This window comes from Dromiciops gliroides, chromosome 3 (assembly GCF_019393635.1).
Source record: "Dromiciops gliroides isolate mDroGli1 chromosome 3, mDroGli1.pri, whole genome shotgun sequence".
Classification (NCBI taxonomy): domain Eukaryota; kingdom Metazoa; phylum Chordata; class Mammalia; order Microbiotheria; family Microbiotheriidae; genus Dromiciops; species Dromiciops gliroides.
The window spans coordinates 238,607,451-238,621,088 of NC_057863.1; the positions used below are offsets into that span (position 1 = coordinate 238,607,451).

Sequence of the window (13,638 nt, forward strand, 5' to 3'; positions counted from 1 at the left end):
CAGGCACTTAATCCTCTGACTTTAATTCCCTCATTCTTTTCACCACACTGTATATATCTCAACAATGATCTCAGGTGTTCCACCAAAGTACACAAAAGCATTTCATGAAATAGGTAGGGGCAGGAAAGGGCCTTTTGCAAAATTTTGATTATTTGTCATTTAAATGTATGCTCCTGATTAAAAAAAATAATAATAAAGTCTTTAACATTTCCCCTCTACTATGTTGTACCAGCTTGCCCTCTAGTGGTAAAAATTAAATGTTAAAACTTTACTCATGTCTAGTTCTATGAATTACATTACACTACAGGAAGAGAAGATCTCAGAATTTAGTTTAAATGAAGAAGACATTTCATACCTTCATTTTATGGATGGGATAGATTAATAATAATAAAATTGCAGCTTTATTTTTTAGTCAAGAGGAGACAATGCGGGGCAGCTAGGTGGCACAGTGGATAGAGCACCGGCCCTGGAGTCAGGAGTATCTGAGTTCAAATCCGACCTTAGACACTTAACACTTACTAGCTGTGTGACCCTGGGCAAGTCACTTAACCACAATTGCCTCACTAAAAGAAAAGAAAAAAAAAAAGAGGAGACAATGGGGTAAAAGATCACAACTTAAAATAGCACAACAACTTATTGCAATGGAGAAATGTATTGATTTATTTAAGAATTAATAGTATGAAAATATTTCTGTTCATATACATAAAAATCAGGTATTCATTCTTTACTTGGAAGGGGACATAGAGATATCATCTATTCTATCTCCTCATTTTACAGATGGGAAAATTGGAGCTCCAAAAATATCACTATAATCTGAGAGCCAGTAAAGAACCTCAAAGATCATCTAGTCTAACGTCTTAATTTTAGAAAGGAGGAAATGTCCAAGAAGATTTAATGACTTTTCCAAAATTACATAGGCAGTAAGTATCACAGGTAGCAGATGACATGAGAGCTGTCCCTCATTTGATTGTACTCCAATACTTCTTCCCATATTATTTTATCTAAGGTAATGCGGCTACTTGTTGATGGCAGAGATAAGACTAAATGCCTGACCCAGATCTATACTTTTTCTCCTAAATCATAGATACAAGAATATAGGCCCTAATCCTATATTCTAGTCCTGGTTCTGCCACTTACTAATTGTGTGTTCTTGAAGAAATTACTTTGCCTATCTGGTTTCCCATTTTCTTCATCTTTTAAGTAAGGAGGTTGGTGGTCTCCAAGGCCATACATGGAGTTAGTGGCAGCCCTGAGATTTGAACCCAGTAGGTTTCTAACCTCAAATTGGGCAATCTATCCATTGTATCATGCTGCCCCTGAATATTAAAGATATTGACTGTCATAACTTTACTGGAAGGCTAGTCATTCGTCATTAAAATTTGGAAAGAAGCAGTTTTTAATGGGAAGTATCTTAGATTTTTAGTTATAATTGCATAGTTAAATTTCCAACTTCCTTATCACACAGACAGAATGGGAAAGTACCACAGCATGGCCTCAGCCATGGTAAATCCTTGTTATACAAAGTAAGTTGCTCTGGGACTGGTGTGAGTGTCTTTTGATGCTTCTTAAATGCTCTCTCTACTGTCTCTATTACTGTATCATAGAGAGGTTCATTGTCTCGGGAAAGGATCTTTGATTCAGAAGGATCCCTTGAGAGGTCAAACAACAATGGTGGATCATGATGTGTAACACCTTCCCCTACACATGGGCAATATAATTTATCAAAGCAACCTATTGCTCCTTCAGGTTGGAAAACTGGAGTCACATAATGGACCTTCCAAACAGCATCACCTAGAGGTCAAGTGGGAGAAAACATATTCTGTTAGAGAATCCATGTTACATATAAAACCTTTCCAGTTTTTCCAGGTATGCCACTGCCAGTCCTTTGTCCACATTACAGCAATTGTTTCACATATCTCCTTTCCAAAATTGATAAAATTATAATCTCATTACTCTTTGGGAGTCATGTTATCATTTCCTTCTTTTTGGTAATAACCCTTTGATACAAACCGACAACCCTTCTCATTTTCTCCCCAAATGGTATTGATTCAATCCATTCCGCAAAAAAAAAAAAAAAATTTAATTATTCCCTACATCTTAGACTAATTATAGTGACTTTAAGGAAGGTATGAAGTTTTTAAAAGAACCTTCAAAAATCATCATGCATCTTATTGTTGGATTGCATCAGGTAATAATTTGGAAATTCAGACTGGTTTGGAATTTAGAGGGCAACCAACACAATCCCCTTATTTTTCTGAAGAAGAAGAAAAAAAACTGGTCCAAAAAAGGATAAGTAACATCCTCAAAGTCACATATCCAGAACAAAGGACTAGATTTCTGATACTACTTCAGTCCATTTTCCACTACATAAATATTTTATACTCACTGTTCCTTGGGTGCCACCTCACAGCATGTAAAAATGGGCCACAGTAGTGGTACATGAATTCGTGCTCTGACTGTTGGACTTCTCCCTTCAATAAGGGCATTAGATCTTTGCCATCAATCACTCTGAAGTAATAAAAATAACTGGTTTCACAATCTTGGAAATATCAAAGTGTTACAAAGAAAGTAATTCCTTTCCTCAAGGAGATTATAAACTACTGGAGAAGGCAAAACAAACTCAGACATTAAGAACAAAATAATAGAAATCTATACATATTTACGTGAGCTTTAAAGACTAATACTGGGCAATATCTACTGCAACAAAGTTAGCTTAGTGGAAATTAGTAAATCCCAATGTATTCAATTTCCCACAAATGTCATTAAATTTCACAATTTATACTTCACAAGCAAAACTTTCATACAGTCCAATTCCTATGACTGAAACAGCACAGAATCTTAAATTAACAAGTGATATTTTTTATTCAATTAACACTTATGTAGTGCCCACTACTTGATGCTTGTCCTGGAGAAAATCCTTGTAGAATGAAAATATTCATGATTTCATAAAAGTCAGTATTTGTTCCATCAACACAAATAGCAAACCCTACCTGAACATTATAATAGCCTTTATGTTCATGCTATACCTTTGCTCCCAAATAACTCACTACCCAACAAACAACTTTCTGTTGAGAAGCCAATCTTTTCCATATTTACGTAGGCTTAAACCTTGAACTGCAGGCAATACTAAATCTATACTCACAGTGAAGAAGAATATTTTAGAGCTTATGATCTAATACAATAGCATTCAAGAACAATGGGTGGTCTCCAAATCAAATGATTCAACAGAGTATGACTTTAGTAGAAGACTATAGGCAAATAAAACATGGCCTTTGCCTAGATTTATAGTCCAGCATGGGAGTTCAAAGTTGTACATACAACACATATAATAAACATAGTACAAACCAGAATGTGATTGAGTACAGAGAAAGATGTACAAGGGACAGTGCTGTGAGAATAGTTTTTTCCCACATCAATGCCTAAAATAAGCACATACAGAAACCTAATTTATTAATCTACCAATCATTCTGTGTTGCACATTAGCTATGTACAGTCTTTAAGTCAATTCATATGTGCTACCATTCAGAATGGTGAAGGAAAAGTTACACATATTACCTAAAAATTGGAGTTAGTGCCACTGGGGTTTTACAGTTTAAACCATTTCACTTACTCACAAACTTAATAGTCTTTCCTCTGAATCACACTGATTCCTTAGATAACACAAGTCATAGACATGTTGATAAATCTTTCAGAGATATACAAGGCAATATATAACCAATGGGATCATTGGGTATTCATAGCAGCAAAGTATTCATAGTCTACATTGAGTATTTAAAAGAGCAGCTTCACAACTATGAACCATGTTTGATGTAATTTTCTTTGAAGGATTGTTTCATCTAATTTGGATTTGTGTTCCTTTTATACATTATCCCTCCTATGATCTAACAGGTAGAAGAAAAGCAGAGTTTTATTTAGAATATTTAAAGATTCAGAAAAACAAAATAAATTCTGGCCCCCAATGTAGTCTTCAGAAATTACAGAATGTTCATTGCAAATAGTTTATCAATCATGTACACGTTTATAGAAAAATACCCTTTACCATATTTCTTGCATCACCTTCACTGAACCAGAAGAACACTAGTTGTTTGTGATCATCAGTTTCACCCTCTTTCTTACTTCATGATGACTTTAATCTAGAATATTGGACACTGTAAGAATAATTACCTACTTATATAGAAAAAGAGTTAGCATCATCTTCTATGTTCATCTATCCTATACTTTCTCAACTTCACAACAATTCAAAAAAACATGATTACTATATCAAGGTCCATTTTTGCAAATCTGCCCTGCATTGGTGGAATCAGATATTTCTTCTTTCTCTATGTAATCAAAAGATACAACCATATGCAAAAGGAAAAATACAAGGATATTTGGCATGGAAAGTCTTCTTTGAGAAGAGAACTGAACTTTTAAAAAATATTTCTTTTATGAGAAAGTAAAGATTATGAGTATTTATTTTAAATATTGTTATTTTCTTACCTATCCTGGGGTAAAGTTTCTCCTACTATTGAAGCTAGAGTTGGGTAAATATCCATTAAACTTGTAGGTTCCTCAATAATTTTTCCAGCTGGCAACGTTCCTGGCCACCTAATAATCCCTGGGACTCGAATTCCACCTTCCCAGCCTGCCATTCCTTTTCCACCTATATGTTAAGAAAAACATATCACCATATTTACCTAAAATATTTTTAACAGTGAAAATTCTTATAAAATGTAATAGAACCAAGACTTTTGAGACATACTGGGTATATCCATCCATCCATCTATTCATCCATCCATCCATATATACACACATGTAGACTTGTATGTGTGGGTATGTGTGTGTATCCAAATGTCAGTCAGCAAGCATTTAAGTATTTATTATGTGTTTGGCACAGAACTAAGTGTTGGGAATACAAAACAAGGCAAAGGCAGCCCCTGTGTTCAAGGAGCTCACATTCCATTTGGAGAGATATATAAACAATTTTCTACAAACCACATAGATAAAGATTAGATTGGTGTAATGCCAAAGAGAAGTCACTAGCAGCTAGGAAGGACAAGAAAAAGCCTCTTGCAGAAAATGAGATGTGACTTGAGTCTTGAAGGAAGCTAGGGAAGTAATTTGGTGAAGGTAAGAAGGAAGAACATTCTAGGCAAATGATACACACAGTAAAATGTAATGGAAAGGTGATAAAGAGTCTTGGGGGAGGAACAACAAGAATAGTTTTGCAAAATAATAGAGTATTTGGAGGTAAGTAAAGTATAAGAAAACTGGAAAGGTAGGAAGCCCTCACCCTGACCCTAACCAACAGCTAGATCGTGCCCCTCAGGCCTACAATCAGAGAGACTCTCTCCCCATAGCAACGCAGCAACAAGGCCCACTTCTGGCACATATAAGCAACAAGATGACTCCTCCAGGGCCAGCCACCAGAAAGATTCTGTTGCTATAGCAACCCAGCAGCTAGGCCCCACCACTGGAAGAGGCCACAAGCTAAATTCCACACCTAGGTGAGACAAACAAGGAGCATCTATTCCCTGCAGTAAAAGCCAGAAGGGAAGCCTGCCCTACTGAGAAAGTGAACAGCTAAGCCCTGAAGCCCAGTGAAAGCAAGCAGTAAGAACCATCAGAGCCACAGCATAAAAACTTTAGGACAGTGAAGGACTAGAACCCAGTTCTCACATATAAAAACCAAGTCATAAAAAGGGAGAAAATGAGCAAAAAAAAAAAAAACAAAAAAGCTTGACAATAGAAAGTTACTATGGTGATGGGGGGATCAAGATATAAATTTAGAAGAGTACTTTAGTGCCAAAATGGCTACATGTGAAGGATCCAAGAAAAATATAATTTGGTCTCAGGCCAAAAAAGAAATCCAGAATAGCTTGAAAGGGGTTTTAAAAATCAAATTAGAAGGGGCAGCTAGGTGGCTCAGTGGATAAATCACTGGCCTTGAATTCAGGAGTACCTGAGTTCAAATCTGGCCTCAGACACTTGACACTTACTAGCTGTGTGACCCTGGGCAAGTCACTTAACCCCCATAGCCTGCAAAACAAAACAAAACAAAACAAAACAAAATCAAATTAGAGAAGTAGAAGAAAAATTAGGAAAAGAAATGAGGGTAATGCAAGACAATCATGAAAAAGGAGTCACTAGCTTGGGAAAAATATATAAACACTTACTAAGGAAAATTACTCCTTAAAAAATTGAATTGGGCAAATGGAAAAGGAAATACAAATGCTCACTGAAGAAAATAATTCATTAAAAATTAGAATTGATCAAGGGGAAACTGATGACTCTATGAGACATCAAAGTACAAAAAACAATATCAAAAAAGTAAAAAAAAAATAGAAGAAAATGTGAAATTTCTCATTGGAAAAACAACTGATGTAGAAAATGGATCCAGAAGAGATAACATAAGAATTATTGGACTACCTGAAAGTCATAATTTAAAAAAAAAGCTTGGACAACACATTTCCAGAAATTATAAAAGGAAAATTCTCTAATATATTAGAACCAGTGGGCAAAACACAAATTGAAATAATCCAGCAATCACAGACTGAAAGAGATCCCCAAATAAAAATTTGCATGAACATCATATCCAAATTCTAGAATTTTCAGATCAAGGAGAAAGTATTGAAGGCAATTTGGAAATGTGATCAAAGGGCAATAAAACTATACATACCCTTTGGTCCAGCAATACCACTACTAGGTTTATATCCCAAAGATATACCAAAAAAGAGATAAAAGACCTATTTGTACACAAATATTTATAGCAGCTCTTTTTGTGGTGGATAAGAATTAGAAATCAAAGGGGTGTCAATCCATTGGGGAATGGCTAATGGTATAGGATCATAATGGAATATTATTCTGCTATAAGAAATAATAAACAGGGGGCAGCTGGGTGGCACAGTGGATAAAGCACTGGCCCTGGATTCAGGAATACCCGAGTTCAAATCCGGCCTCAGACACTTGACACTAGCTGTTTGACCCCAGGCAAGTCACTTAACCCCCATTGCCCCGCAAAAAAAAAAAGAAAGAAAAAAAAAAGAAATAATAAACAGGATGATTTCAGAAAAAAAAACTGGAAATACTTACATGAACTGATGTATAGTGAAATGAACAGAACCAGAACTTTGTACACAATAAGAGCAATATTGTTCAATGAAGAACAGTGAATGACTTAGCTCTTCTCAGTAATGCAAAGGACTAATGATGGAGCATACTATCCACCTTCAGAGAAATAACTGGTATTGATTGAACACAGACTAAAACATGTTATTCTTCCCTTTCTTTCATTTTTTTCTTTTATTTAAGTCTTATTATACAAAAGGACTAATATGAAAATGTTTTACATAATTATACATGTATAACCCATATCTTATTGTTTTCCATGTCAGGGAGGGGGAGGTGAAGGAAGGAGGGATAGATTTTGGAATTTAAAACTTTAAATAATTTTTTAAAGACAACAACAATAACAAATCTGGTATATGTGACACCAGGAGTTAAAACCAATTTAGCCACTCTCTATCTCCTACTCAATGTTCCTTTTCCTGGGCTTTGATTTTCCTATTATCTATAGAAACCAGGCAATCAATGACACCTAATTATTAGAGGCATTTGCAGAAATCATCCCTACTGATTCCTTCCATGTTTTTTTTTTCCCTTTTTAGTGTTGCCTGATACTCTGTTTGTACACCTTCCTTCAATATGTCCTAAAGTACAAGAATGAAAAGGAATGTCTACACAAGAAAAATCCCTTTTATAGATGTGTGTACTTATCCTTTATACATTCATGAATGCAGGTTTGAAACCCTGCCCCCAGAATTCTACAAGTAAGCTTTATTCCATAGCATCATTAGCTGATTTGAGTCAACTTGCTTTAATATCTACTTATTTTATTGACCAAGAAGAAAGTAGCATCAAAGAGGTTAAGCCTAAAACAACCCTCCAAAACTCTTCACTCTTCTTACCTTTGTATATTCCATTGAAGCCACCTAAGTGAACCCTTCCTCTCATGACCTCCAAATGCCCTCCATGGTCTGAGGTAAAGTAGACAATTGTGTTGTTTCTCAATCCATTTGCATCAATGGTATCAAGAAGTTTGCCTTTGGGGGAGAAAATGTGCAAATGTAATTGGTGGCATCCATTAATTATAATACTTTTGATATTTTTATGACCTAATATTAAATTTTGTTTCAGGGGCAGCTAGGTGGTACAGTGGATAAAGCACCTGCCCTGAATTCAGGAAGACCTGAGTTCAAATCTGGCCTCAGACACTTGACACTTACTAGCTGTGTGACCCTGGGCAAGTCACTTAATACTCATTGCCCCGCAAACAACCCAAACAAACAAACAAAAAACGATCCTGGTGATCCTGGGCAAGTCACTTAATCCTCATTGCACCCCCCCCCAAAAAAATTTGTTTGTTAAAACTATAAAAGAATCTTATATACCAGTACCTTCCCTCCTTTAATTATTTCCTTTATATATTGTATACATCTCACATTGTATATATTTTTGGAATGTTGTCTGCCTCATTATATTGTAAGCTTCTTGAGGGCAGGGATTATCTTTTGGCCTTTTTTTATCCCCTGCACTAAGCACAATGCTGACACATAGTAGATGCTTAAAAAATACTGATTCTGATTGATTACCATATGAATCATCAACATTTCTGTAAAGTTAAATGATTTTTAAAAGCCATCTCAATTATCAACTGACAGAAAATGAAATTAATTTTGAACCATCAAAATCCCATTTTATAGAAACTACTGTAAAGCCAATATAGATATGCAATATACAATTTTCTGTGAGCTAAATATAAGTTATACAGGTCACACAAAATATCCTATAAAATGGCAATATTATTTCATGAAGCTGTAACACATTTACAAACCCCTTCAGATTGCTAAACTCTTATAACTACTCCATGTGACTAGCCCACCAGAATTAGTTACAAGATACTCCACCTGTATTCCATAATCTCTCTAATGCAATTCACTTACATGTCAAAACAATTCTCCTGAAGTAGCTACCAAGGGTCCTTCATAGGGAGTAGTGGCATAAGCCACATGAGCTGCACCAGATCCATTAGGCTTAGATTATTCATTTTTTTTCAAAGTATAAATTCCATTTTACCAAGTTGTGTTTTGTTTTTTTTTGTTTTTTGGGGTTTTTTTGGCAGATATATGATTGTATTAGTTTAGGTAACTCCCAGGAAGGAAACCCCTCCTGCCAATATACCAGCTTACCTGCTTTGCAATTTATAGTCTGAGTGCTAGCTGGGCCATTAAGTAACTGAGATATTAAATAATACACCCAAGGTCACACAACCTGAATGTGACAGAGGTCAGACTTGAACCCGGTTCTTCCTGTTCTGAATTCAAATCTCTATCCATTAACCTCCTTCTTTCCAATACTATTTGCCAATAAATCCACAAATAGGTGAAAGATAATTGTGCCTACATTTAAACCAGTTGTTAAACATTCCCCATATCACTCCCATAGATAGATGAAAGATAGATAGATAGATAGATAGATAGATAGATAGATAGATGAAATTCAATTCTTCCCTATCCAACATAGATGATCTTAGTAATTTTTCTATATTATTAAAAAAGCTACTGGGGTTTCTAATACATAGGGAATGAGAAAGAAGATTTTGATAAGTGAGGGTACAAGGAAACACTGAGAACAAAGGGTGCTCCCAAGTCCTGGCACTGTTCCAAAGAAATAAAAAGACCTCAGCGACTTAAGATAGTTAAATGATATGGAAAGATTTGGCAATGGGAAGCAAAAGCATACTAATGAAGACCTCTTTCCATAATTATTATTGGTTAGATGAATTTTCAATCACTTTCAGGCCAGTTCTTTAGAGTTTTCATTGCATATCATATCTACTCTCATGCTAATTGATATCTCTACCAGTCAGTGAAAATGGAGAACAATGTATGTGTCTTCTCCTTCACTCCACTGATACAACCCAAGAATCAGGGCAGCAGCTTGAGATGCAAAGTGTTCCTTGCTATTATAGACTCCTTGTAGCTATAACCAATAGTCCCAAATCTGCTGAAGGTTGCTCGGGTGTCTCCCAATGTGAACAAGGAGGAAAGGAAGAGAGGAGGAAGATGCTGGTAACAAAAGAAAAACAGGGAAGGGAGACCTTTCCAAGGCAACAGGGTATAAAGACAAAGAAGGGAAGCTTCATCATTATGTCTCAGACTATCCATGTTGTATAAAGGAAAAGGTTCTTTTACTTACCCACCAGAAAGTCCATCTCTTCTACAAAGTCCCCATAAAGTCTATAGTTGCTACTTCCATAAAACTCATTTGTTGTGGGAAGAGGTACATGGACATGTAAAAAAGAATAAAATAGGAGGAAAGGTCTATCTTTGTTTCTAAAAAGACAGAGAAAATGGAGTTTTGCATGAGATTTTTTTTTAAATCTTAAATTTACACTTAGATTAATGTTACTATATGTTATAAAAATCTGATAATATAAGATGATAATATAAATTTTCCTTATCTCCACATCTATTAGATTCTTCTTGGTGTTCCCCTTATAATTACAATAAAGTCCTACATAAACAAAAAATTAGGGAAAGTACTATTTATAAATATATATTCCATAGAAACCTAGACAATTTAGAAAAAAGCCTGTAAGTAAAGTTTATAGATAACATTAATAAAGACCTCTTTACAAATTGTTCCTCTCATCACTGCATGGGTATCATGATCATAACAATGATGACGGTGGTGCTATTAATATAAACTTTAAACTTTGCGAAGTTATTTGCATATATTATCTTAATTGAACCTCACAACAATCCTAGTAATACAAACATACTTAGAAGGGTATACTGGCACACCATACCGACTGGGTGTGGGGATCATTCCCATTGAATCTCCCATCTTCCTTCAGAGGAGGAATGTGGGCAGTCTACCAAAGGCAGACTGGCACTTCCTTCTTGGCATGCCTATGTCTGTAGAGTATTAAAGTTATTATCATCTGTTATTATCATCTGCATCTTACACATGAGTAAAGAGAGAGCTTAAATCCCATGCTCTTAGTCACGTAGCTAGAAAGGGTCTGACTTGAGATAGTTACTTCAGGTTTTCTTGACCTCAAATATTGAACTCTTCCCACTATCCCAACCTCCTTCTCTAAAATAGTAACTCAATCAAGAGCCAAAAAAGTTTGGGTGAAAATATTAGGAAAGAAGATACTATCAAAGAATGTGTCCTCAATTCCTTCATTAATCTATTCTAAAATCTACCAAACTACTAGACCTTTATGCCATGATTGTACTTTAGGATTTTTGAAAAGATTGAGGTAAAAAATGTTATAAAGATGTAGCAACTATATAAGGGTTTGGCTTTGTTGTTGTTTTTCTCCCATGAAGCTGATTTTGGGGAGATAGAATCATGATCAACATAATAAATGCTAATGGTTTACACTCAAATTCACTTGGAGATTTTTGCATAAAACTAGTTTATCATGCTATACTAGATGCTTTCACTTTAATGAATAGCAAGTGTTTCTATTACTATTTTATAATAACAGGGGACAAGGGGGCAGTTAGGTGGCACAGTGGATAAAGCACTGGCTGTGGATTCAGGAGGACCTGAGTTCAAATCCAGCCTCAGACACTTGACACTTACTAGCTGTGTGACCCTGGGCAAGTCACTTAACCCTTATTGCCCTGCAAAAAAACAACCAACCAACCAAACAAACAAACAGGGGAAAAATGGTTGGCACAGTGGATAAAGCCCTGGTCCTGAGTTCAAATCTGACCTCAGACACTTGAAATTTACTATCTCTGTGATCTTGGGCAAGTCACTTAATTCTCATTGACCCCCCCCAAAAAAACCCACAACCTATTTTATAATAACAGCCAGAAAATATTCATTTAAAAAATGGCCACCCATATGAGGGAAAGCAGGTAAAAGTTGGGGAGGTTATAAATAGAAGAGGGAGGGTCTATCCAAAAAGTATTGTGATATGAGTACAAAAACATTAATGAAACCCTGAAATACTGAAAAAAAATGACAACTCAGCAAAATGAGAAAGCAGATTCAAATTGATAACTGACTGATGTAGACCTGGAGCACTCTGAGCACAAATGTTCACAGCCACCTATGCCACCTCCTAATGTGTAAGTTTGAGTAACTCATTTAACCTTTCTGGACTTCAGTTTCCTCAATTAAAGAATGAAGGAATTTAGATCATTGCTCTAATGCTACTTTCTAACTTTAAATCTATGATCCAAAGGATTCACTCAAAATTTTCAGAATTCTCTCAAAATTTTCAATAACAATTTGGACTAACACGAGTTAGAATAAATGAATTAAGAATTAATCTCAAAGGCCTTCCTTATGTGACTACCATATGTGTGTGTATATCATTTTTGTTTGTTTGTTTGGGTTTTTTGCGGGGCAATGAGTATTAAGTGACTTGCCCAGGGTCACACAGCTAGTAAGTGTCAAGTGTCTGAGGCCGGATTTGAACTCAGGTCCTCCTGAATCCAGGGCCAGTGCTTTACCTACTGCGCCACCAAGCTGCCTCATGTGTGTATCTATATCTATCTATAGGTAGATAGATATAGCTATAGATATAGATTGATATTGACCTTGATATCTGTATATTTTCTGCTTTTCTGTCCATAGTTGTTTACATGTTATCTCCTCCAGCAGAACGGAAGCTCCTTGAAAACAAAACTCGTGGGTTTTTGTTTGGTTTTCCCTTTCTTTGTATCCTTAGTACTTGCCTGGCATATAGTAGGCAATTAATAAATGCTATTTGACTAACTGACAATAAACAAAAGGACTTACGGCAGTTCTTTGTATACTTTCAGAGAAATCTGAGCTGGGTAATGACCAATGTTAGGGGCATTTAGGTGGCACTGTGGATAAAGCACCAGACCTGAAGTCAGGAAGACCCATCTTCCTTAGTTCAAATCTAGCCTCAGATATTTACTAGTTGTGTGACTTAACCCTGTTCAGCTCCATTTCCTTATCTGCAAAATGAGCTGAAGAAGGAAATGTCAAATTACTCCAGTATCTTTGCCAAAAAAAAACCCCAAATGAGGTTACAAAGAGTTGGACACAACTGAAGTGACTGAACAACAACAATGACCAGTGACAATGACTTATATTCCTGCAAAATAATAATATCCTGATATTGAGGAAAGAGCTGGTACTTAAAAAATGTGGAAGAAATCTGTGAAGTTGGATATGAAAAGCTATGGAAAAATAAAATAGGAAACTATACCTAAACACAACTTTCTTTGTGTAGAATTTCTGAGCCTGGCACAAATACAAAGTCAGATTTCATGAGACTGCTGCTTTTCTTGGTTTGGTTTTCTGATGTCATGATAGCTCTCTAGGAAATTTCAGGATAAGAAAAAGCTAACTAGATTAAAGTGAAACTAAGTGGTTCTTTACTGGGTTTCATGAGTATTTTTTTTTTTTTAGTGAGGCAATTGGGGTTAAGTGACTTGCCCAGGGTCACACAGCCAGTAAGTGTTAAATGTCTGAGGCCGGATCTGAACTCAGGTACTCCTGACTCCAGGGCCGGTGCTCTATCCACTGTGCCACCTAGCTGCCCCACTCATGAGTATTTTTTACCAGCATGAACCCGTTGAACTAGTTGCTTATAACTCC

General features: G+C 35.8%; 1 protein-coding gene across 1 annotated transcript in view; it reads right to left on the reverse strand.

Annotated features, from left to right (window-relative positions):
* Nucleotides 1-1,423: 1,423 nt before the first annotated feature.
* The window catches only part of ARSF (arylsulfatase F), a 64,345-nt gene continuing 52,130 nt past the window's right edge, over nucleotides 1,424-13,638 (reverse strand). The window contains exons 6-10 of the mRNA XM_043993441.1: nucleotides 10,237-10,373; nucleotides 7,947-8,081; nucleotides 4,480-4,642; nucleotides 2,387-2,508; nucleotides 1,424-1,791 (exon numbers count right to left, since the gene is read on the reverse strand). Coding sequence (XP_043849376.1) covers nucleotides 1,424-1,791; nucleotides 2,387-2,508; nucleotides 4,480-4,642; nucleotides 7,947-8,081; nucleotides 10,237-10,373 — 925 coding nt within the window. The remainder of the gene's footprint in view (nucleotides 1,792-2,386; nucleotides 2,509-4,479; nucleotides 4,643-7,946; nucleotides 8,082-10,236; nucleotides 10,374-13,638) is intronic.